The sequence below is a fragment of the Tupaia chinensis genome, unplaced genomic scaffold, assembly GCF_000334495.1.
Source record: "Tupaia chinensis unplaced genomic scaffold, TupChi_1.0 Scaffold000302_1, whole genome shotgun sequence".
Classification (NCBI taxonomy): domain Eukaryota; kingdom Metazoa; phylum Chordata; class Mammalia; order Scandentia; family Tupaiidae; genus Tupaia; species Tupaia belangeri.
In genome coordinates this window covers 564,386-589,064 of record NW_006159792.1, presented here as the reverse complement: position 1 = coordinate 589,064, position 24,679 = coordinate 564,386, and the positions used below count along the sequence as shown (strand labels likewise).

The window sequence follows — 24,679 nt, the reverse complement described above, 5'->3', positions numbered from 1 at the left end:
AATATTTATCTAAAAAAGTACTGAGAAAGGAAGATAGGAAGGAGAAAAAGGAGGGAGGGGAAGAGGGATGGGAGAAGAAAAGAAAGGAGCAGGAGAAGGGCCAGAAATGAAAAGAGGGAAGGGGAGAGGAAGGGAGAGGAAGAGAGAGGAAGACTGAGACAAGGAAGAGCAAGAAGGACCCCATGGCCCTAGAGAGAAAGAGTTGCCACAGACCTGGAGGACAGAGGCCAAGGCTGAGACAGTCCCTCCAGCAGAAGAGGGTCTAGGCCTCAGCAGAGTTGGTAGGTGTGTGCTCCAGGCTGAGGACGGACACCTGAAGAGTGAAGGAGAGGAGAGTGATTCAGGGCTGCTGTGGAGGAGGTGGCTGGGCCGTTGAGGGTAGGTTAGTGTTGAAGAAATGAAGAGGCTGGAGAAAGGGAGAACTGAGGGCTGATGACTCAGGAAGGGGTGGCTGAGGGGATGTTACCAGGGTGAGCTGAAGCCAGAGCCCCAGAAATAAGCTGGGAGAGTTAAAGGAAAAGAAGTGGAGTGGAGGGACTGGCCAAAGGGTGAGAGAGCAGAGAGCTGACGGGGGCCAGGCAGGCAGTCCAAGGACAGGCTCCGGGGACCAAGGGGAAGAGATGGGACTAGCGAGGTGTGTGTCCCACCAAACCAGAAGGAGTTGGCTTTCCTGAGTCTGGACCACACGTTGGTGTGGTCTTGTGGCATCGGACCTGCATTTGTCCTGTTCCACCTGCAGATGTCTCAGCTGCCACAGCTAGGGAAACGCCAGAATGGGTACAAGGTGTGTGTCAAAATGTGCCAACGCTAGAGAGCCCAAAAGCACATTCAGGGTGTGCTACAAGAGGAAGTAAATGGGACAGAGGGGAGTGAAGGGCAGACCGTGTCATGCAGGGAGCAGGCTCCAAACTGCCAGCAGTACATGGCCATGTCTGAATGACCACTGCAAAAGTCTAGCAGAAAGCTCGGGTCTCAGCTCCTGAACAGGGAACTCTGCAAACTTCAATCCCCCTCACAGCAAGACAAATGCAAATTAAACTACAAGGCTTTATTTTTTTCCAATCAGATTGGCAAAGATAAAACCGATTGCATTTTTTTCTTATTTTGGCAAAAGTATGGGGAATAGAAATTCACATATAGCATGAGTGGGAGCAAAACTTGGTAGAAAATGCCTTTTTACAGAGGATATTTTGGGAATGCCTACCAAAATTAAAAATGTATATACCCTGATTCAGCGATTTTACTTCTCAGAATTTGCTGCATTCGTAGCTTTTAGAAAAGTGCTTGGCGCATAGAAAGTCCTCAATAAATATTCATCGAATTATTTCATTAATGAATTTATCTCACAGATATACATGTAAGTGAAAAGATGAATGCACAAGGGTAATCGTTTCAACACTGTTCGGAAACAGTAAAATATGGGCAATAGCTAAATGTATATAAATGAAGAACCAATGAAGTAAAGTCTATCCATGCAATGAAATAGTAACAGTCACCGGAGAGAATGAATCAGAGCTATACGCAATGCTACCAAACTGCTGTTAGCCTTCATTGTGGAGTGAGATGGGGACAGGGAAACGAGGTGCAAAACCCTCTGCAGTATGCCCCTAAGAGAGTGGGAAAAGGATTTGTCTATATTCTGAGTGTGTAAATACATGGACCTTCTCTGTAAGAGAATATGTATGAGAAACTAAGAGCGAGAGACCCTGATGAAGACCAGAGTGGAATTACATACCCTCTTTCTTTTCTTTTTTCTTTCTTTTTTTTTTTTTTTGGAAAGGTTTTTGCCATAGGGCGCATGCACTCACCAGACAGACAGAGAGAGAGAGACAGAGAGACAGAAAGCAAGAAATCACCGCCCAGGGGGGATGGCCACGCCACAATCCCTTCTCCTCCAATCTCCTCTCGGGATCTTGGGCACGCACATACACGCACCCGGCGTGAGTTTAAGCCACCGGGTCTGGGACACGAACCGCGGTCAACTACGTGGGAGTCCAGCGACATAGCCATTACACTAACTGCTGGTCCCCACATACTTTATTTATTTATTTATTTATTTATTTTAATTATTCTTACTGCAATTTGGTCATATTTCTTTTTTTTAATTTTTATTATTTATTTATTTATTTATTTGGAGAGGTTTTTGCTATAGGGTGCGTGCGCTTGCCAGACAGACAGAGAGAGACATAGAGACAGAAAGCGAGAAATCACCCCCCAGGGGAGATGGTCACACCACAATCCCTTCTCCTCCATTCTCCTCTCAGGATCTTAGGCATGCACGCACACACGCCCGGCATGAATTTTAAGCCACCGGGTCCGGGACGTGAACCACGGTCGACTACGTGGGAGTCCAGCAACATAGCCATTACACTAACTGCTGGTCCCCACATACATTATTTATTGAAAACACTGGAAAATAACAACTAAATGGTAACTGGAGGAGTGAAAATCTGCACAAAAGTTTTACCCCAGAGAAGTAAAGGCTCAGCGATGAACTAGGCTGCCTTGGGAAGTATGAGTATTCATGCCTGGAATTGTCTAAAAGCAGTCTGGGACCACCATGGAAGAGCTGGAAGGTTGGATTTTTCAATCCTTAGAGGTCCTTATCTTGCTAGAAGGAACCATGTTCCATTAGGTTCTCCAGGGCACTTGTAACCCTGGACAACTGGATGCTGCCAGCATTTTCTAAAAGCCAAAAGTATAAAAGTTTCCTTAAATGGGACCAGCAGATGGCGTAATGGCTGTGTCGCTGGACTTTCATGTAGTTGACAGCAGTTCGAGCCCCGGACCTGGTGCTTTAAACTCACGCCGAGCGCATGTGCGTGCGTGCCCAAGATTCCCAAAGGAGAATGGAGGAGAAGGGACTGCGGCATGGCCATTCCCCCTGGGAGGTGATTTCTCGCTTTCTGTCTCTCTGTCTCTCTCTGTCTTTCTGGTGAGTGCACGTATCCTGTAACAAAAACCTCTCCAAAAAACAAAAACAAAAAACAACTTTAAAAGAAAAACGGGCCAGGGGGCCAATAGGTGACGTGGTAGCTAAGGGCACTGGACTCCCATATGGCTGCCCGTGGTTTGAGTCCTGGACCTGGTAGCTTGCTTTCTCACTTTTCCTCTCTCTCTCTTCCTCTGTCGCTCTTTGGTCAAATTAAAATAAGTAAATAAATAAATTTAAATAAAAATAATTCTTTTTTTTAAAAAAAAGAAAACTTTACAAATAAATAAATAAATAAAGCTGGCCAGGTGCCAATAGGTGTCCAATATGTAGTTGAAGAAAATGTGAGCAGAGGGACTACCCAATCCCCATGACCTCAAGACTAGACTCTAACTTAAATGAGGAACAGGGGGACCAGAATTGTCATGGCCTGCAAAGAGAAGACTGGAGCAGGATCCCAAGGGCCATACCCTAAAACCAAAGGTCTCTAGCCCTGACTAGGAATGTGGGCTGCTGCAGGGACTCCCAGGGCCAGGGGCTACTCCAGAAAGAGGCCAGGGACAAGCCAGGAACTAAAAGGCCTGTTTCCTTGTCCAACCCTTCTAATGAGCCATGTCGTACCACAATAAAAAACTCTGGTAAGGACTGGGCTTGGCCCTCCCTGCCCCTAAATTTCTGTCCTGTGATTTCTAGAGGCTTCCCAAGGCAGTCTACAGTATTTCCTTTTCCTCACCTACCTCTCCAGGTAGCTGCCCTGGCCATGCTGACCTCCTCTTGACAGCCTGGCCTCGTATACATGGGTGGACCAGTCGCCCTGCAGCAGGCTGAGTGGGTGCACAGGAAGGAAGGACACATCTTCCATATTGATGGCTCCTGGAACTCAACGTAGAACCAGCTACATTCTTCTGCACTTGACATTCCCTCGGGATTTGCTGCCCTGCATCATTAAGTGGTCCTTGAAACACAAGTGTGGAGGGAAGGGGTTTCAACTTCCTTCCTAGGTAACTGGTACTCATATTTTCAGCTCAGCCTGTGATGAGAGTGTGTAGAACACCTAAGGGCAGAAAGCCCTCTCCTAGGAAAAGGTGAGGTTGTACCTCTCTCGGCATTACTGTCAAAGCCCTGTTGGTAAAGTCAGGCTTGCTCCTGGTTGGTTCGTCAGTATCTGAGATACATTTCTTCTTCATTTGCAATAGTCCTGGAATGACTATTTTCAGTTCTCTTCGTCCCACTGAATCGAGACACCCGAATCTCAGGCACTTTAGGGCACTGGCAGTGCAGCTTGTCAATGGTCAAGCAATAAAAACACAGCCCAGACTACAAAAGGTCTCCAAGCCCAGAACCGAAAGTCCCCACCACAGGCAGGTTCAGACTCAGAGAGCTGTTTCATTTCAGTGCTTCAGACTGAAAATTAATGGCTCCCTTCCCATGCAAGGAGGCCTGTGCATGTGTTTGTGCTCAAGTTCTGCAGGATGGGGCTGCCCAGCTCTAGAGAGACATGGGGGCAGAGAGTAAATGGTAAACCTGACCATAGTCCTGACTGGCTGGGACCCAGCCCTTGAGGGTCCAGGAGCAGTCCTTGAAGAGTCACAGCCAAGCTTCCAACCCACAGTCCCATCACTTCCCTCTGCCCTTTACTGTAAGCATGAGCCTTAGACTAGGTTTTCCCTGGGGAACTTGTACTGAGTCACTGCACACTCTCTGGTGGGCTCACAAGCAGGTTAACATGCCAGAGCTTGAGATGGTGCCTCTCCAAGAGAGGTTTAAAAAAAAAGATGGTGAAGTCAAAGTGGAGTCCCAGACTGGTGTACAGTGCAGACATGATAAATACAGGGCATGGCTCCCAGGACACACCAGGAATCCTCATTCCCCACGAAAACAAGGGACAACAGAGACACAAGGGAAATTGTGAGAGAACAGCAGAGAGGTTTGCTACTCCCAAAACACATGTGTTGTCCCCAAAAAATGAGAGAAATATTTGAGAAATACTAGATACCATTAAATGTCCAAACATCCAGATAATCGGTACCCCAGAAGGTGAAGAGACTAATAAGGGCATTGATAATCTATTCCATGATCTCCTAGAAGAAAACTTTTCAAACACAGAGAGGAACTCAAAGATCCAGACCCAAGAAATACAAAGGACCCCACACAGAATCAACCCAAGAATATCTTTTTGAAAACACGTTACAGCCAGATTGATCAAAACCACAAAGACAAGATACTAAGATTGGCAAGAGAGAAACATCAAGTTACCTACAAAGGATATTCCATCAGGCTAACTGCAAACCTCTCATCAGAAACAATGTGAGCAAGGAAAGAATGGAAAAATATATTCAAAATGTTAAGTGAAAAACAATTTCAACCAAGAATACTGTACCCGGCAAGATTATCCTTTATATGGGAAGAAAAGACAAGAACATTCTCAGATAAACAAAACCTGAAAGAATTTACCAACACCAGAACAGCTCTCCAAGAAGTTCTTAAGGAAGTGCTATATCAGGAAAATTAAATACAGACACACAGAAATAAGAGTTCAAAAGCAACTAAGAAAATGGCCAACTTAATGGTAGGGACAAGTCCAGAGTTAAATGCAATCTTCCAGAATTTAAAAAGAAGAAACATTGGACCACAAGAGAAGATAAATTACATGAGACTGAACTGATTAAATAGAATCTTATGACTTTTGACTAAAACATTACCGATTTTCTTCTATGCTTTGTTTTCCAGATTTAAGAATTTTTGTCTTCTCTTGAGCTGACAATAGGCTCATTTACCTACTATTTGAACAGAATCCTAACCTGTTTCCTGGCTTTAAGTCACAAGCAAAGTTCTCTTAACATTTTTTTATTTTTATTTTTATTTCTTAAAGCTAAAACTGCCTTTCTTGAAATTAAAAAATATATATATTAAAAATACCTACTTAATGACCACAGTAAGCTATATAGCCTCAGCTAGGGGCTACTTTATAGTATATTCATTCTATTCACAGAGTTTCACGCCTAAAGTCAGACATGTGTTCACAGATATGTATATATCAGCTGAACTTGCTATTAAAAGTAATTAGGTTAATTAAGATTTTTTGTGAATCAATAAAATGTGGGGGGGGGGAGAAAGGAATGAAAAGCAATTATAGATACCAAAGACAGTGTGGGAGGAGAGTGGGAAATGGCAGAGAGTGAGAAATATGGAAAAAAAATATATATATATACATATACATACAACAAGAAATGGAACATTATTTGTTGATGATAGCATGTATAATATAGTGGATTCTGGATGAGAAATTACATTTTATATGCTGTGATGATGTTCAATGAATGAATGTAAAATAAATAAATTTAAAATGAATAAAGAAGAAGAAAAAAATTCATGTGGTGCTTTTAAGAATGGTTAATGTCAACAAAATCTAGTCTCAGAAGTAGGGGCAAATGGTGACTTCCTCAGACCTGAGTTCTAATCCTGGCTCTGACATTAACTAGCCATGGCTCTCCTGACTGGTACCCAGAAATGCTCCCTCACCACTTCTTTATGGTTAATAAAGTAGTCATAATCGATGTCTCTCAGCATGCTCACACCATTCGCTGCTGTAATTTCAGACCCACAGGTCTTTGTGGGCAGACACTCAAGTCAGTGGCACCCCTGAGACCACCCGCAGACTCCCGGCCCAGAGATGACCCCACCACTCCATAGTAACCACATGGTGGCTCATTGTCTTCTTTGATAACACCTATTCATTAAGTCATGGACGACCAGGCTAGAGGCAAGATGTGGGCTTTCACTGGGGACAGGCACGCAACGTGGCCAAACCATTCTCAGTAGCTCCAGCACTGACCTGGGGGAGTTATGATTGCTTGGTCAACAGCGTGCAATTTGGGAGCATCTACCCCTGTCATTCAAAGGTAGAAGGGGTGGTTCAGAGTAGAGGCATTTGGAAACCAGAACCCCCACCCTTTCCCCTCCTCAGCCACTACAGAGTCTAATAGGCTGGCGTCGGTGCTAGAGGGTCGCCCCTCCAGTCCCAGATGCTGTTGCTCATGCCGGGTCACAGGCCATTACACCCAGCCAGTTACATCTGACTCCTCTACGGGGAGCCCAGGGCAGGGCCACCTTGGGAGCCCAGGGGAACAAGAGGTTTCCAAATGAAGCAGCCTTCTGGGAAATCCCATTGCGAAGCTCCTCTCACAGGGCTGTGGTGTTAATGACCCGGGCACTGAGCAGAGCTGGCCTCCCTGGGGCATGAGGGGAGCCGTCTGGGCTGTGCTCTCCCTCTCGCTCACTGGCCAATGGATAGGCCAGCAGCAAGGGCTCCTCGGTGTTCCTGACTGTGGCACCAGCCCTGTGGCCTAGCACACACGTGCGCACATACACAGGCATGTACGCACACACACACAGGCGTGCACGCACACACAACTGTGAGCACACACATGCTACTTTAGGTCCCCACCTTCTCTTTCAGCACCTTAGGATGAGGAGGCAGAGGGGCCCCAGATTTGGAACCGACAAGCTAAGGGAGTTAGAACAGGCCCTGGAAACCTCTTTTTCCAAGAGGAGCTAAATTAGACATATTTTTCTCCACCTTTGAATCTTGCAGCTTTTTCGTCTCAACTCCCTCAGGCTTATAAAGTGGCTCATCTCAGCTGCTCAAGTTGACAAAGGCACCGAAACTGTTGAAAGGTTCAAAATGTCCCTTGGGTTTCCAGGCATGTCGGAATTTACATGTAGGAGGAAAATTACCAAGGAAGAAAGCCCCCTCTTGGAGAGGGGGAAGGAGTGGAGCAGCAGCTGAGGAAGGGAGCAGACCTTCTGGAGATAGCGGCCAAGTTCCTGGCCTGGCTAGAGCCGTCGCAGCAGTGCCAGTGGGGTACCCAGTGCTAACTGGTAGGCTTCAACAGAGAACTGGGGTGTGGGAGAGACAGTGAGCGGGGAGACAGATGCTTGAGAATTGCTCTGCTACCATCCGGAGTCAAAATGCCATCGCTGATCCAAGGACCCCCAGAAAAGCCATGTGAGTTCTCAGCTCTGGGGCATGCACCCTCAGTCGACCCTGATTTGCAGGCCTGAGCAGGGAGTGGGAGCCCTGAAGGTCTGCCTGTGCTCCAGTGCCAGGGACGGTTCTTAAAACAATCAGAACCAAGTGACTTGATGAGGGCCGGCCAGCTGCAGGAAAGGTTGTTCTTTTTTCTGCAACCCCCAGACATTCTGCCCTCAGCTTTCTGCCTCTCTCTCCTGCGCAGAAATCTATTTAAACTCTGGCTATCAGCTGGGGTTCCTTGTCCATACTCTGGCCTCCTCAGGGCTATCCAGCATGGCTGTCCCGTGGCCAGGTACAAGGCCGTTCTGGACAGCATGGGTCGAGGTGTGCTCTCTGCAGAGGTGGGCCAAGGCCAACCTGGGGCAGAGGCAGGGACAGGAGGACGGCAGGGAGGGTAGTTATACAACATTGTTATTCCTGAGTGTCGACTGTGGCTGAAGAGGCAGGTTGATGAGACAAATCTTACTGAGAGCTCTAAGACTGTGTCCTGCACGTGTATCTTTGGATGCAGTCAAGGTGGGACAGATTTGAGCCCCTGAATACGTTGTTCCAGAGGGAGCTGGCTGCCCGGGAAGCCCTGTACAACCCTACGGGATACTGTAGCCCTCAAGGAGGAGCCTGATCCTGCCAAGGTTGTCCTAGTCTTTGTCAGTCCCAGCCTCTGCCTCTACACAGTCCGACCTCGGCCGATGCAATATTTTAGGATTTGCAGTGCAGGGAGAGCTTGCCAAGTTCTGACTCTTGGCTTCGCTGGCAGGAGAAGCTAGGCTGCATGGATCTACCCACCAGCCTCAGCAGGGGAGGAGTGGGGAAGACAAAGCTAGGGTTTTTCATTAATTTACTATGTTACAAGCACACAACCTGAAATTGGGGTAGATGGACCATTTTTCCAGTAATTTACAGTTTCATGGAGATAAACGCTTGATGGGGTCAGAACTGCTGGTGGGGTGATTCTGCCTCGTGGGGCTGCCCTGTGTGTGCAGAAAGGATGAGCCAGGAATGGGCTGGAAGCACGTGGGCCACTTGGCCACTTGCCGCATGTTCTGACACTCATGTCCTTCCCGCAGTTCCTTCTGCTCATCTTAGACTTCTCATCTCACCGCCCTCCCTCCTTGCAACAGCTCCAGGCCAGGACCACTCTTGGCTGGCTCGACTGTCTAATTGGTCCCTGGTGCCTCTGCACCACCAAGTGCCTGGCCACCATAACGTCGACAGCAGAGGCTTCAGCAGAAATCAGGAGGAATTCAGTTCCTTGCCCATCATGAAAGTCTGTCCTTCCAGAAAAATAGCACGTAACCAAAAGCAGAAAGGATGTTCTTTCTGCCACCCTGTGAATTGGATATCAGAAGAAAAGATATCAGACTGAAAAAGCTGTGTGAATGGCAGAGCCATCCAGGCTTTGCCGAGCCAGGCTCGGGAGGCTTCGCCCAGCAGGCTCGGGAGGCTTTGCCCAGCCAGGCTCGGGAGGCATGGGTTCTCGGGCTGTGTTGGGAGAACTTAGCTCCCGGAGGCCTGCTGCTCTTTCCCAGCGGTGCTCTGGTCTCCACCGTTCTCCCAGCTCCAGGTCTCGCAAGGATCGCTTGCACTAGATGGGCCACCAGGGACCTGGGAAGAGCCATCGTGCCCCCGACCCCTGAGCTCAGCATGAGCACCCAAAACAGGTGGGGAACCTCTCTTTGAAGAGACACCACAGGAACCAGTCACGAGTCCCTCCACATATACTGCCCAGCCCCACCAAAGGACAGAGTCCTCCCTAGATTAACCTCTGTGCCCAAGTCCCCTCCCCTGCCCTGGGCGGTCTGTGAGCCCTGGGCAGGAAGGTCTCGCTCAGCTGTGAGTCTGCTTAGCAGCTGTCAAGGACAAAGAATCTGGAGCTATTGCTTAAAGTTCTTGAGATAGGGACGAGGGGTTTTCTCTGCCCTTTCTGGGATCGGAGATCAGCCAGGCTGTGGGACCCATAATGCCACCTGGATAGCCAGTCAACTATCAGAAATGCCACCAAAATGTGGGTGCCCGTGCCTTGGAAATGACAAAGGGGCAGTGCCCTGGGCTTCCCCTTCCCTCCACCCTCCAATCAGTTTGTAATCAGCAGTTCGTAAACCCAAGCCAGCTTCACAATACCTCGGGATTAGAAATGCCCATCAAATCTCAGGAGAGGGCTGGGGCTGGGCAGGGGGAACGGGAAGAAACAAGTCAGATGTACATATTTGTCCCCAGTCTCTCCCAGGACAACCACGGGAGGTGACTCACAGGCACACGGACAGCAGAAACCACCCCCGCCCCACAACAAAAAGAGAAAAGTTCTAATTAGCTAAAGAAACAAGAGCTTGTTCCTCGGGTCCCAATTAAATCAGAACCAATCAATGCTTGCTCCGGTTCCTGCAGTTCTGCTCAAGAAATAACGAGAAAATGAGAGGGCCGACGCGCAAGTGTGCATGGCAGCCCCGTGAAGCCCAGAGACATGGCCCATGCCCTGTGGCAAGCATGCCTGGCAGCTGCTGCACCTGCACCCGTAAGAGCTCAGCCTGGTGCCTGGGTCCCCCAGGGACCCTGACAAATGCCAAAGAGGGCGCTCTCCCCACCCCCAACCAATGGACAAAGTCCCCTCTGTGGGACCAGGCCAAGTGAGTTTTAAACTGTGTGTTGATTCATCACTGGGTCCACACTCCCTCCCCTTTCCCACACCATCCATCATGGTACCATAACCAGGAAATCCAATAAGGACACAAAAGCTCAGCTCCCTGCTCTCAGCAGGCCTCAGAGAGGCTGTGCAAGTGCCCCTGCCCAGGCAATTAGCCAAGCCCAAAGGACTGCAGAACCACGGCATTAGCAGTCCTGCACTGGGCGCTGGCCTGCAGGTGTGGGGTGGGGCGGAGTAAGTGGGGAGAGCACCGCACAGGCTGGCCTGGTGCTCAGGCTGGTGGGGCGACAGCAGAGACAATAGCTGGCAGGAGGCTCACGGCGGAGGAGCTGATGCAGCCGCCAAGCTCCAGAGGACTGGGCCCAGCCTTGGCAACGTGTCAGGGCCAACGTGGTCATTTCTGAGGCCAATGTGGGAAGGCTTGCTCTTAAAAAATCAGAACCTTTGAAGGTCACAAGCAAAATTAAAAATAAAAAAGCAGGCTTACCCCTTCTAGATTTAACTTGCATGCCCTTAAGCAAGACTCTGGGGCCTCCGAACTCTTTTTTTCACTCCCAGAGCAGATTGAACCTTTAGAGTATTTCTTGCCACATGCTGGACAAGGCCCCCCTAGGGCTGGCGAGAGCCCTGGTGAGCACACAGTAACTGATACCCTCCACCCCAAAGTCTGCGTCGCTCTGACATTCAGAGCAAAAGGTAAACCAACATGAGATACAACTCCATGCTCCTTCCAATAGTTCCATCTCCTTTCAGGGCCTGGCATTGAGCCCCTGGAGAAAGGCAGCTGAGCCGGAGGGCTTTCAGTTAATGAGCTACCTGGGTTCAGCACCAAGTGGAGTGCTGTGGGAGCTGGACTGAAATGAACTAAAATATTTTCCAAATTCAGTCACTTCTCAACCACCTTTCAGTGTATTGTCCATGACAACCCAAATTCTCCATGGCCCAGAGCTTAGGGCACCACGGCTGTTACAGGGGCATGGTGGGGAGGGAGGGGGTGCATGTATGTCCCAAAAATAAGTATCACTGAGTGGCTATTAAATTATTTCCCACTGTTTGAAATTCTCCCATCTCTCCCTCCCAGCATGACACAAACATTCTGATTGGACACAACTGAAAAATCACAAGGCCTAGTATTGGAGAAGTTCCACAGAGCTTATACTAAAGCATCAGGCTCTTGCTATTGTTGTATGACCCAGAGGTGAGCAAACCTTGCAGACTCAGCCCTGCGCCCATGGGCAGGAAGCAGAGGCCTTGAGAATTCCCAGGGCTTACCCTTGCAGGCCACGCTGTTCTCGGGTTCATAGCCAGGCTTGCAGGTGCAGCGCCCTATGGGCACCATCCATTCCCCATCCCCGTTGCAGTAGAGTTTGATGGGCACATCCACTTCCTCTGCATTTGGGATGCACGTACCCCGAGCAATCACCAGAGACGTGCTCTCTGCCCCTGTCATGGTCTCTGGAAACACCGCGAAATTTTGCACAATGCTGGGACACTTTTTGAAGAAGACACGAACAGAAAGGAGAGACATACATGCTCCGTAATCCTGGAACGCAAGGTAAAAACCATTCCGAGTAAGAGGCCCAAAGCTCCTCACTTCTGTGTTGACCTTCATCAACCTTCCACCAAAGTCCACCTGGGAGAAGCTCTCATCTGCAGCAATGGTGTCTACTTTGAGGTAGGGAGCCTCGGACCAGAAGGCCGATTTCTTGGTGGCAATGACCGAGTCAGTCTCATAATAGTACAAGTTGAAGGTCTCCTTGCAGGACCCTGGGACATTGGGGAGGCTGCTGCAGTCTCTCACAGTGAAACGCATCTCCGTGTAGATGCGGTGGGCCCCCCGCCGATTGATGAAGGTGGTGAGCAGCCAGTTGTTCTGGTTGGGCTCGAAGACATTGCACACCTGGTAGGTGCGGATGGTGTTCAGGTTTTCATCGTAGCCACTGACTTCTTCCCACTGCACCAAGCAGGCCACAGGCACACACATGCAAAAACACAAAATAGAGAGTGAGAAGATCAAAAGAGGCAGAGTAGGGGAGAATCACGGGGCTGGAAGGGGCCTTCAGTGTTCACTAGCCCAGCATCTTGGCGTGACAAATGAACGTACCTAAGCCAGATTTGATTTTAAAGATCTTCTCCGAAGTAGGCTCCATATTTCTCTGTAGCCCGACCCCAAATACAACAGACTTAATCTATTGGGTGATCTGAAAAAGTCATGACATATTTTTCCATGTTTTTCTATGCAAAATAGAGTTTGATGGGCACATCCACTTCCTCTGCATTTGGGATGCACGTACCCCGAGCAATCACCAGAGACGTGCTCTCTGCCCCTGTCATGGTCTCTGGAAACACCGCGAAATTTTGCACAATGCTGGGACACTTTTTGAAGAAGACACGAACAGAAAGGAGAGACATACATGCTCCGTAATCCTGGAACGCAAGGTAAAAACCATTCCGAGTAAGAGGCCCAAAGCTCCTCACTTCTGTGTTGACCTTCATCAACCTTCCACCAAAGTCCACCTGGGAGAAGCTCTCATCTGCAGCAATGGTGTCTACTTTGAGGTAGGGAGCCTCGGACCAGAAGGCCGATTTCTTGGTGGCAATGACCGAGTCAGTCTCATAATAGTACAAGTTGAAGGTCTCCTTGCAGGACCCTGGGACATTGGGGAGGCTGCTGCAGTCTCTCACAGTGAAACGCATCTCCGTGTAGATGCGGTGGGCCCCCCGCCGATTGATGAAGGTGGTGAGCAGCCAGTTGTTCTGGTTGGGCTCGAAGACATTGCACACCTGGTAGGTGCGGATGGTGTTCAGGTTTTCATCGTAGCCACTGACTTCTTCCCACTGCACCAAGCAGGCCACAGGCACACACATGCAAAAACACAAAATAGAGAGTGAGAAGATCAAAAGAGGCAGAGTAGGGGAGAATCACGGGGCTGGAAGGGGCCTTCAGTGTTCACTAGCCCAGCATCTTGGCGTGACAAATGAACGTACCTAAGCCAGATTTGATTTTAAAGATCTTCTCCGAAGTAGGCTCCATATTTCTCTGTAGCCCGACCCCAAATACAACAGACTTAATCTATTGGGTGATCTGAAAAAGTCATGACATATTTTTCCATGTTTTTCTATGCAAAAATGTGTCATGACTTTTCCAACGACCCAGTAGGAAACCTTCCCATGCCTAACCCCTAACTCTCGATCTGCAACTATGGCTTGATACATCTGTGGGAACAACCTGCAGCTCTCGGCCATGTGTGATGACAGGGACCTTCTTCTTTCTGCCATAGCCTTCATTCTCAACAACTAGTCCAAGGGTTAGGGGTCCGATCCCATGACAACTCACCTTGGACGTCCCCATCACTCAACCCCGTCTTATTTTATGGTGAAGCTCCTTTCAATCTTTGGAGTAGAAAGCTTTCCAGAGTTTCTCAGAAGACTTAGAGTCTCATAAACTATTGTTTATAATGTCAATCTCTTTGAAAGAGCTCTACTGTAATACTGCTAAGAGTGGAGGCTGCTCAGGGAGACTCTTAATGAAGCAGATTAGGCTCCATTGTGTGCAAATTTCCAAGATGTGATAAAGAACAATGTTGGTGCCCGTTGGAAGTAAGGAAAGCTTCTTAATAAGGGAAATGAAAGCCCTCATTTTTTTTTTTAACAGCCCCGTAGATTAGAAGGAGGTGGGGAAAACACATTTCCTAAGTGATGCATCTCAGTCTTCCTGACACCTTTGAGTTGGAGCTCAGTTATTCCCAATTAGGGATGAAGACGTCCTGCCATTCACCATGGTCACATGACTATAAGAGTTGATAAAGGGAGGAGAAGGAGCTAAAGAGGAGTGCTTTGATTGGCTAAAAAAAATTTCAGCTAAGCATTTCTATAAGATGATAAGAGTTACTGGCAGTGGGGACTGTGTGTGTTGGGGAGGTGGCAGCAGAAGATGTATGTAAGGGCATAGGTCAGCCTCCTTGACTGAGCGTTCTGCTGTCATGGGGCAAGAAGACTTGTTGGCTCATTCCTCCTTGTGCTGGGAGAGCAGCGAGCAAGCAGCTGCGCACATCTGGAAGACTCTCAGACCTTGATCTGAAAAGCTGAGAATGTTCTCAGTCATAAAGTTGAAGGTACGTCCCTACTTGCCTAAAATCAATAAGGGAGAGAAGCAATCAAACTTCCTAAAGTGAAAAAGAAAATGGATGAATTGACTAGATACCAGTAGTGATCAAGGTAAACAAATCATACCCCTTTCTTTAAATATTGTGTTAATTGCTTAGTATTCACAGGGTGGCGATTAAATATTTGGTGGTCAAAAAAGTCATGATGTATCTTTTCTATGTTTTTCTACACAAAAAAGCATCCCAACTTTTCCGACAACCCTCTCTTCATTAAGAGAGCTAAAAGCATGTGACATATACTGCAATTGTTTCTTGTGAGGGATTAAGCCCTCTGTGGAGGCTGGGGACAGAGACAAGGCTGCCCTTTAAACTTGTGCCGGGGCACCCAACCACCGGGCATGGCGTGTCGTCAGGGAAAGCGCTCACACGGAGAACTGGCCTTGCACATGCAGGCCATCACAGTAACATCATGGCCACTGAGAGACCGGGGCTGGAGTCTACCCAGGGCCCTTCTGTCCCCTAACCCTGCCCAGCCCTCCCTGATTGCCACTCCCTTGCCAGTCTGGAGTCCCAGGTCAGCCCCTTCCAGAATTCTTGTATCAGCCAGGGGCACCCCACACTAGAGAAAGTCTGTTCCTCTCACAAAGCACCCAGCACCCCATCTGCCCCTGATCCCTAGCCACGATTCACAGCCCACCAGACTTCCCATCCTGCTCTACTTCCGCAGTGCAACAACTATGACCTTCCCAAATCCACGCTCTGGTTCCCCTCTGCACGCCTGTTCCTGGGCTGCGCCTTCTAGCTAAGACGTCTTTTTGTTCTTCTTAGAGTTACTCCAGCTCTGGAAAAATGCCCAGCTAACTCTCGCTCTTCCCAGGCCAGATGGGATGCCCCCTGCTCTGTGGGGCTGTGTCACCACGTCCCCTACTGTAAGAACACACCCACATATGCCCCTGGGACTTCTCCCACGTGCATAGTAAGCACATCAGCACCCAGCATGAGGCCTGCCGTGCTCAGCACCGGTTCTCCCTGCTCCCAGGCCCTGCCGTGAGGCCACCAAGGGAGAGAGCTCAGCGCCATGGCTCAGGTACCATGTAAAGTCACACTTCAAACCTTACCTGGACTGGGCTTCATTTCTTATTGATTTTCTAGATGTGGAGGAATCATATTTTCTTCTATTAATTTCTATTTTAAATGTGTTTGTTAAACTTACGTTCTGCTTGCCTGGTCTTTTGGAACCAGAAAGCAATTATAGTAATGAGCAATCCCTGACAGTATTTCAGACCGAATGGTCAGACCTCCTTCCCTGTCCGTGACCATATTGAAACTACATCTTCCCGCTGACCCGACATGACTTCTGAGGGAAGGACAGGTTTGCCTCCTGTCCCCAACTGTCTCAGCACAGCAGGGCTCACGATCCATTACTCCAGCTGTGTCTCAGCACAAACCAGGACGCCTTTGTCACTGTCTGGGTAAAGCACGCGGCTCCATTTCGGGCATGTGTCTGGCACAGGCCGAGCCCTGCCCTCCTGGGACCGAGCAGCTGAGGGGCAGGACCGGGACAGGAGCTCCAGCCTGCAGCTCACCGAGCACCGGGACGATGACTGCCAGTAGGCCTTTACGTAAGCCGAAGGAGGATTTCCACTCTCGAGGCATTCGTGTATTGAGAACATTCATCTTAGAAAACGACACTGATTGGGGTTACAAGACCCCACAGAGGTAACGGTTTCAAACATTAACCTCTCTGGGCCTCAGTTTCCTCATCTGTAAAATGAGGAACCATACCGAGTGACCTCGGGTCATAGAATTCTACAGATCTAATTGATTCCATGACAGCTCCTGAGGGAGCGATCAAAGCAAATTAGGGTAAACATAGCTGTATATTCAGAGGGAAAGAATGGGAAGAAACTGGAGAAAAGAACTCCCTGTTGTTGGGGAAAGGCTGTCATGGCGTCTGACGTCAATTTCTCTCTCTTTCATTCTTCTCCTGTCGGTGGGTGTTACGGAGGTCACAGAAATAAGCGATCGGAGTGCTTAGAGGAGGTGTAAACGCTTTCCAGAGCAAGTGGCAATTAAGATTGGGGGCCTTGAAGAAGAGGAGATTTTGGCTAATCAAGGGGGGGTCAGAATGGCGGTCCCAGCAGGGAGGGATGAACATGCTATTTGTTTATGATGCTCAGAACCAACCTCATTCATTCGACAATGAACAGAATAGTGACTGAATACCAGCTTTCTGCCAGACATTCCATTAGCCACTGGGGATACGGCAATATGAAGCTTATAATCTAGTAAGAGAAACCGAAATTAGAAAACACTTAATAAAATAACTGAATGATTACAATTGTGCTAATTGCTATGGGGAAAGATTACAGGGTGCCAAGGGAGGGGATTCACTATTCTGATATACAGAACAGTGTCAGGGAAGATCTTCCAAGGTGAGGGGAGACAGGTGGATAGCAGTCAGTCAGGAGAAGCGTGTGTCTGCTGGGGGGCAGAGAGAGGCAGAGCAGGGCAGGGCGTCTGGGCATAGGAAGGGGACGAGTGAAGGCACTGCGGTGGGAAACAGCTTCTGTGACAGAGTCATAAATGCTGGAGGTGGTATGGTGGTTAAGGTGGCTGGATTGACTGCGTAGTTCAAGTCCTGGATCCAGCAGCTTGTAAAACGCTCTAGGCAGGGACCAGCAGGTGGCATGGTGGTTAAGGCACTGGACTTCCACATGGCTGACAACAGTTCAAGTCCTGGACCTGGTGGCTTGTGTTCTCCCCCTCTCTCTCTCTCTCTCTCTCTCTCTCTCCCTCTCTCCGGTGAGCACATGATCTCTGTCACAAACTAAAATAAATAAATAAATAAAATAAAATAAATAAGTCTTTATAAAAAGAAAAAGAAAGGAAAACACTCCGGGCACATGTGTGTGCATGACTAAAATCCTGAGAGGAGAATGGAAGAGAGGGATTGAGGCCCAGCCATCTCCCCCAGGGGTATTCTTTTTCTCTCTGGTGAGCACACATAACCTCTAACAAATTAAAACAAAACAGAAACAAAGGGCTAGAGATGGCAGAAATAAGACTGAGGGGAAAGTGGGTTGGTCTGATAGAAATTTTCAAATTTATTCTTTTTTTTTTGGAGAGGTTTTTGCTATAGGGTACGTGCACTTGCTAGAAAGACAGGGAGAGACAAAGAGACAGAAAGCGAGAAATCCCCCCCCTAGGGGGGATGGCCATGCCGCAATCCCTTCTCCTCCATTCTCCTCTCAGGATCTTGGGCCTGCACGCACACGCGCCCGGCGTGAGTTTTTATTTTTTTTAATTTTTTTCTTTCATTTATTTATTTTTACATTTTTCCACAAATTGGCATGAGTTTTTAAACCACCGGGTCCGGGACGTGAACCGCGGTTGACTACATGGGAGTCCAGCAACATAGTCATTACGCTAACTGCTGGTCCCTTCAAATTTCTTCTTGAGTGTAACTAAAAGTCATTGATGAGTTTTAGGAAGGAAAACCACAGATGATCAGAACTGAATTTTTTTTTTTTTTTTTGGGTGGGTTTTTGTTATATTTTTTATTTTTTAAAGGTTTTTGATATAGGGCGCATGTACTAGCCAGAAAGACAGAGAGAGACAGAGAGACAGAAAGCAATAAATCACCCCCCAGGGGGGATGGCCACGCCACAATCCCTTCTCCTCCATTCTCTTCTTGGGATCTTGGGCATGCATACACATGTTCCCAGCGTGAGTTTAAGCCACGGGGTCTGGGACACGAACCGTGGTCGACTACATGGAAGTCCAGCGATATAGCCATTACACCAACTGCTGATCCCAATAGAACTGAATTTCTGAATTTTAAAAGGCCACTCCACTCACGTAGAGACTGAGTTGGAGGGCGACCTGAGTGCACGGGTACAACTGGAGGTCACTGCAGAGGGCCAGGCAAGGGCTGACGGTGGGCTGGACCAGAAGGGCAGACACTGGGCAGATATTCTGAGGGAGCTCTCTAGGCCCTACCAGGCCCCAGAGGCCTATGTCCTGGGCAGTATTTCATCACGTAGCAGCCCTGCCCCCTGAAGCAGACTTTGTGCTCCCAGATTGTTAGGATGCGGGCTCCCCACTTTCCCCCCAAGCTCCTCATAAATAAGGAGGGGAGCAGATGCCCCATTCCCTATGCAGCCCAGATTTCTTTTACCCAAAACCTGTGCTGGCTCAAGTCCCTGCAGCGTCCTCTCATGGCCTGGCCCAGAGCTTCCTAGAGGGCTCCCCTGGGTGGCTGCTCCTCACCCTCCACTTCTGGGCATCGACATGTTGCCTCCTGTGCTCCTTCTAGTGATTATCTCCTCCCATTTAAACAGAAAACACCACGATTTGCTTCTCCAATTGGCAAAAATTTAAAGAGATAAATTGTCAAGTCTTGGTAAGAAAATGGCACTGGAAGTGAAATTGGTGAAATATTTTCTTGGTGGAAGTGAAACTGGTGAAATATTTCAGAAGACAATTTATTGCTTTTTCCCAACATTTAAAATGTTGGCTAACACTCTGGGGCCAGCAGTTGGCATAATGGCTATGTCGCTGAACTCCCACGTAGTCGACCGCGGTTCGCGTCCTGGACGCGGCAGCTTAAACTCACGCCGGGCGCATGTGCGTGCATGCCCAAGATCCTGAGAGGAGAATGGAGGAGAAGAGATTGCAGCATGGCCATCCCCCCTGGGGGGTGATTTCTCGCTTTCTGTCTCTCTGTCTCTCTCTCTCTGTCTGGCGAGCACACACGCCCTATAGCAAAAACCTCTCCAAAATGTCGGCTAAAACTCAATCAGTGCGGAAAAGGTGAATCATTTTTAAAAGTTTTTATGGTAACCGAGTATCTATCTGGAAAAAACAGGACTGCATCCATACGTCATGACTTACTTTAGAAAAAATTTCCAGTGAATCAATGACTTAAATGTTAAAAACGAAACCATAAAAATACTAAAAGAACCCGGGAGACAATTTATGTATACTAATTGTGACATGAAACTGAGAAACCATAAAGGAGCGGATTGATAAGTCAGCGCTATACAAATTACTTTTAAATCAACATGACAGAAAGTCAGAAGAAAACCTGATATGAAAACAGCCTATTTGTGACTTATCACCAAGTGTTCGTTTCCCTGAATATAGAGACATCTACACGTCAGTAATAAAGTTTTTAAATGAGCAAAGGGCATCAACAAACTATTAACTGAAAAAGAAACAAATTTAGCTCTAATATATGTGAAACGTGGGCCAGCCCGTGGCTGGATCTCATGTGGCTGACCGCACAGTTGAGTTCCAGACCCGTCTGCTTCAGAAACATGCCAGGCGCGGACGTGTGTGCCCACAGTCTGACAGGAGGAGGAGAGGGAGGAGAAGGGGCTGCAGTGTGGCCACCCCCATAGGGGTGCTTTCTCACTTTCCCCCTCTCTCTCTGTCTCTGTCTCTCCAGTGAGCTCACATGCCTCTAGCAGATTAAAATGAGAGAAAGAAAAAACACTGATAAGATGCTGAATGTCACTCACTATAACAAAAGTGGTAATTAGCCATGGTATGAGGTTGGTTTATTTTATTTTATTTGTTTTTAATCAAAGAACAGAAGTTTGATAACGCCCTGTGTTGGAAAGGGTGTGGGAAATAAGAATTGTTATACACAGCTGAATGACATCCACACTGGTAATGACCTCTAAGGAAATTCGGGCTTTAGCAAAACCACCAGAGCCGGAGCCAGGTGGTGGGACAGAGGTAATGCAGCCGGCCCCACAAGGCAAGGCCCAGGGCCTCTCTGAACACATCAGGCACACGCATGTGTTTGTGGCCCCAGCCGGCTAAGTCTGGGGTGGGCTGTGTTGTGAAGTCCTGCAGGGGTGCCTACCTCTCCATCTCGTTTTCTTCTCTCTCTCATAGAAGGAGTACTTATTAAAAAAAAAAAGAAAAGGGAGGGAGTGGGACGAGCAGTTGGTGTAATGGCTATGTTCCTGGACTCCCATGTAATCAGCCACGGTTCGAGTCCCAGACCCGGTTGCTTAAACTCACGTCAGGCACGTGTGCATGCGTGCCCAAGATCCTGAGAGGAAAATGGAGGAGAAGGGGTTGTGGTGTGGCCATCCTCCCGATGGGGGGTGTGTGTGTGTGATTTCTCACTTTCTGTCTCTCTGTCTCTCTCTGTCTTTCTGGCAGGTACATGTGCCTTATAGGAAAAAAAAAAACTCTCAAGAAAAAGGGGGTGGTGGTAATATACCTTTTGACTGAGCAATTCTATTGGAGGGCAATCTTTCAGATGTATTTCTGTGTATATGAAATTGGGTATGAACAAGTCATTAACTGTAGTCACCATCACCTCCAGAGCTTTATTCGTGCTCAGGGGACTGTAGAGATCATGGGCCTCTGGACAACCCAGCAGCCTTGTCAGTGTTTTCTCTGAGTAGGATGTCTGCATCCGTACACAGTCACGGTGGAGGGAAGGATCATAACTGGGACTGAAATTCTCACCAATTTGTGGGGTAGGAGGCTCAGAGACTGAAATAGTTCGACTAAAAGAAAAGAGGACAGGGACCAGCAGTTAGCGTAATGGCTGTGTCGCTAAACTCCCACGTAGTCGACTGCGGTTCGAATCCAGGACCCAGTGGCTTAAACTCACGCCGGGCGCGTGTGCATGCATGCCCAAGATCCCGAGAAGAGAATGGAGGAGAAGGGATTGCGGTGTGGCCATGCCCCTGGGGGGTGATTTCTCGCTTTCTGTCTCTCTGTCTTTCTGGCGAGTGCACATGCCCTATAGCAAAAAAACTGTTCAAAAAAAGAAAGTAAAAAGAAGACAAACATTTCTAGGACATCGTTATTTGTGGAGGAGGCATCGTGTTTGCTGAATGCCAGTCTGACTGTAGTCCTCCCTTCCTGGGACTGTCAACTGGACTTTCTAATAAGGTACCAGAGAGCCTTGGTTGACGTTCTGCATCTACTGAGCACGATGGGTCGTACAGAAATAAAAGAGAATGAGACACTGGTACGTACTGCAATGTGCCCGACCCTTGAAAGGAACTGCTAAGTGAGGGGAGTGATGTCTCTCAAAAGAACACGTATTATATGACTCTATATACATGAAATGTTCAGCAGAAGCAAATCTGCAAACAGAAAGGCCCATCTGTGTTTTCCCGGGGCTGAGGATGAGAGTGGGTAGTGACTGCAAATGGGCATTAAGAATCTTTTTGGGGGTGATGGAAATGTTCTAAAATGTGATTGTGGTGATAGTTCCGAAACCTGTAAATTTACCAAAAATCTTTGAATCATACACTTAAAATGAGTCAATTCATACCACATAAGTAACACCCCAATATACACTACATTAAAAACAAAAACAACTTTTATGTCTGGTTTAGCCTGCACCTCGACATCCCAACCATGCTGGGGTAGTGGCTGCTGGCCACGAACAGCTGCCCAGAGGATCCCTTCTCACCTCTTGGCCCCGTATTCCAAGGGTCAACTATTCACTCGGTCAAGTTTGTGGAAGAACAAATGATGCCTAAATTGGGGTAAAGAAGGCGTCTAGAGAGGGGGTAGGTGGCCAAGGAGGCATCCCTCTCCCTGAAGGTCTGGGAATATCAGGGGGGTAGACCAAATACAGGATTAGAAGCTTTGGCACAGAACCCCAGACCAGGGCCACTTGATTTTCCAACTTGGAAGTCAGTCAAGTAGTCTCCAGGCTGAAAGTGCTCCCCACGTCCAGCACCCCACTCCATCACCGCAGTTTGCCATGTCTTCTGTAACAGTATAGCTGCTCCCCGGCCTCTCTCGGCCACCGCACTAGGGCCAGCGCTATTTCATGCCTGGACTAAGGCCCTGGCCTGTTACTTGGTCACAAAATAGTGAGAACACACCAAGCAAGAGAGGGCCGCAACCAGGGCCGTCTCCTCTCCCAACTGGATACAGGGACCATGCCCATTTCCGCCTCCATCTTGTTGCTAATGTCCTGGCTGACCCCACCCTCATCCCGACTGAGCTCCACGACACAGAGCCAGAGAACAGCGAATGAGGCTGGAAGCCACTCTAGATCATGTTCATCAAGACCTTTTGGTTGAGAAATGGGCGAGCTGAGGCTCAGAGATATTTCACAGCTGACCCAAAGTCAGGCGGCTGACCAATGGCAGAGCCAAGCTGTCACTGCTGCTGCCTCCTCCAGGGAGACTCGGATCTTACTTCCTCCATGACAACTCCCCAGCTGATAATCAGCTCCCATTTTTCTGAATGCTTAAAGCTCGATTGAGTTTCTTCCACACAATTTAGCATTTGATAGCGTAATGTTCGAGCTGTTCTTTAATTGCTGCGTGCGTGGGACTTTGGCTTCTGCGACCAGGCTGGGAGCTCCTTGAGGACAAGGAATTGAGTTTTGGCTAATTTATTAGTTCATTGAACAAGCAAAATACTTCTATGCATTTGGTTTCCCAATGCTAGTATAACGCAGCAGTGCTTGGTTCCCTCATGTCTGGGCCCAGTGAGATCCACAGAGTTCCCAGCGCTCCACCCTTACACCCGAGTTTCATTTCGTTTTCTATCCTAGGTGATCTCACCCACAGACAGGGCTTCTTCCAGACTTCACATCACCAGGGTCCCAGACTCGGATCTCCTGCTGCCTGCCAGGCCCCTCCAGGTAGATGCACAGGGTCCGCCACCTTGCTCTCTGCTCCCCAATGCACTTTCACCTCTGTCCACAGAGGGCACCTTGACCACCAAGTTCCCCATGCCCCCTATCTGGGAAATACTATGAACCCTGCCTTCTCCATTCCCTCATTTTTTGTTTCCCATCTCAGAGGATTAACAACCAACTATTGTGTCTCCTATTTCTTTCAAAGCTCTTTTTCTTTGAGAGACAGAGAGAGAGATTTTTGCTATAGGGCATGTGTGCTCACTAGAAAGACAGCGAGAGACAGAGAGAGAAAGCGAGAAATCATCCCCCAGGGGATGGCCACACCACAATCCTTTCTCCTCCATTCTCCTTTTGGGATTTTGGTCACACACACATGTGCCTGGTGTGAATTTAAGCTGCCAGATCCAGGATAGAACCGCAGTCAACTACATGGGAGTCCAGCGAGGGAGCCATTATGCATCTGCTGGTCCCTCTTTCAAAGCTCTTCTATCCAACCCTTCCCCTCCCACTTCCCACTAAGTGACTCCTGTACTCCTTTTCCTTAACTCCACTGCCAGTTTGAGTGGTTTCTAAAATACGAATCTGTCTCCCCAGACCTGTCCCTTGAGAACTGGGACTGAGCTCGCTCTCTCTCCATACCCACAGTGGCAGGCCCTCAGGAAACTCAAGATTGAGGCAGTGAATGGAGCCCTGGTCTCTCAATCTGCTTCTTTGCCTCCTCAGCCTCTGGTTCTTCACTAGGGACTTACTGGAGTTGTCCCCAGGCTAACCCGTCCCTGGGAAAGGAGAAAAGGAATCAACCTTGCACAACTAACAGAATATTAACAGCCTCTGAAAGGGCACTATTATTGATGCAAATGAATCACCTGCTCTTGAGATAAGCATAATAAAGGAAACAATGACACCCATTAGAAAGTACTTGTTCAGGCTTTCAGACTTGGACTTTGATGTATGAGAAAGACACCTCCAGGTTCCTCCAAGATCTAGGTTCCTGAGACTCCTTGTTGAGAGTCAGAACTGGCAGGTCTGTGGCTCTGGAGTGGCCCAAAGTGCCTGTGGACACCTGGACAGCATTTATTCACTATTTGCCGTCTGGTGATTGTGAGTGTATAGCGCGTGTGTACATGCATGTGTGTATGTCAAGTGTGCTATCAAAACTCAATGCTCTGTAGAAACTGTCCCCCCCTCAAAACCATTATCATGGGCTCTACCCACCAGCCTGTCTATACTGCCTTCTAGAATCACCTTCAGAAACTCGGACACGTCCTTATTTCCCAAGAGTGGATTGGAATCTCAGAAATAGTCAAAGGGCAGCTGGAGCCAA

At 48.4% G+C, this 24,679-nt stretch overlaps 1 protein-coding gene across 1 annotated transcript in view; it reads right to left on the bottom strand.

Annotated features, from left to right (window-relative positions):
* Positions 1-24,679, bottom strand: part of EPHB1 (EPH receptor B1) — a 375,105-nt gene that overhangs the window by 328,923 nt on the left and 21,503 nt on the right. The window contains exon 5 of the mRNA XM_006150856.2: positions 11,881-12,562. Within this exon, the coding sequence (XP_006150918.1) occupies positions 11,881-12,562 (682 nt within the window). The remainder of the gene's footprint in view (positions 1-11,880; positions 12,563-24,679) is intronic.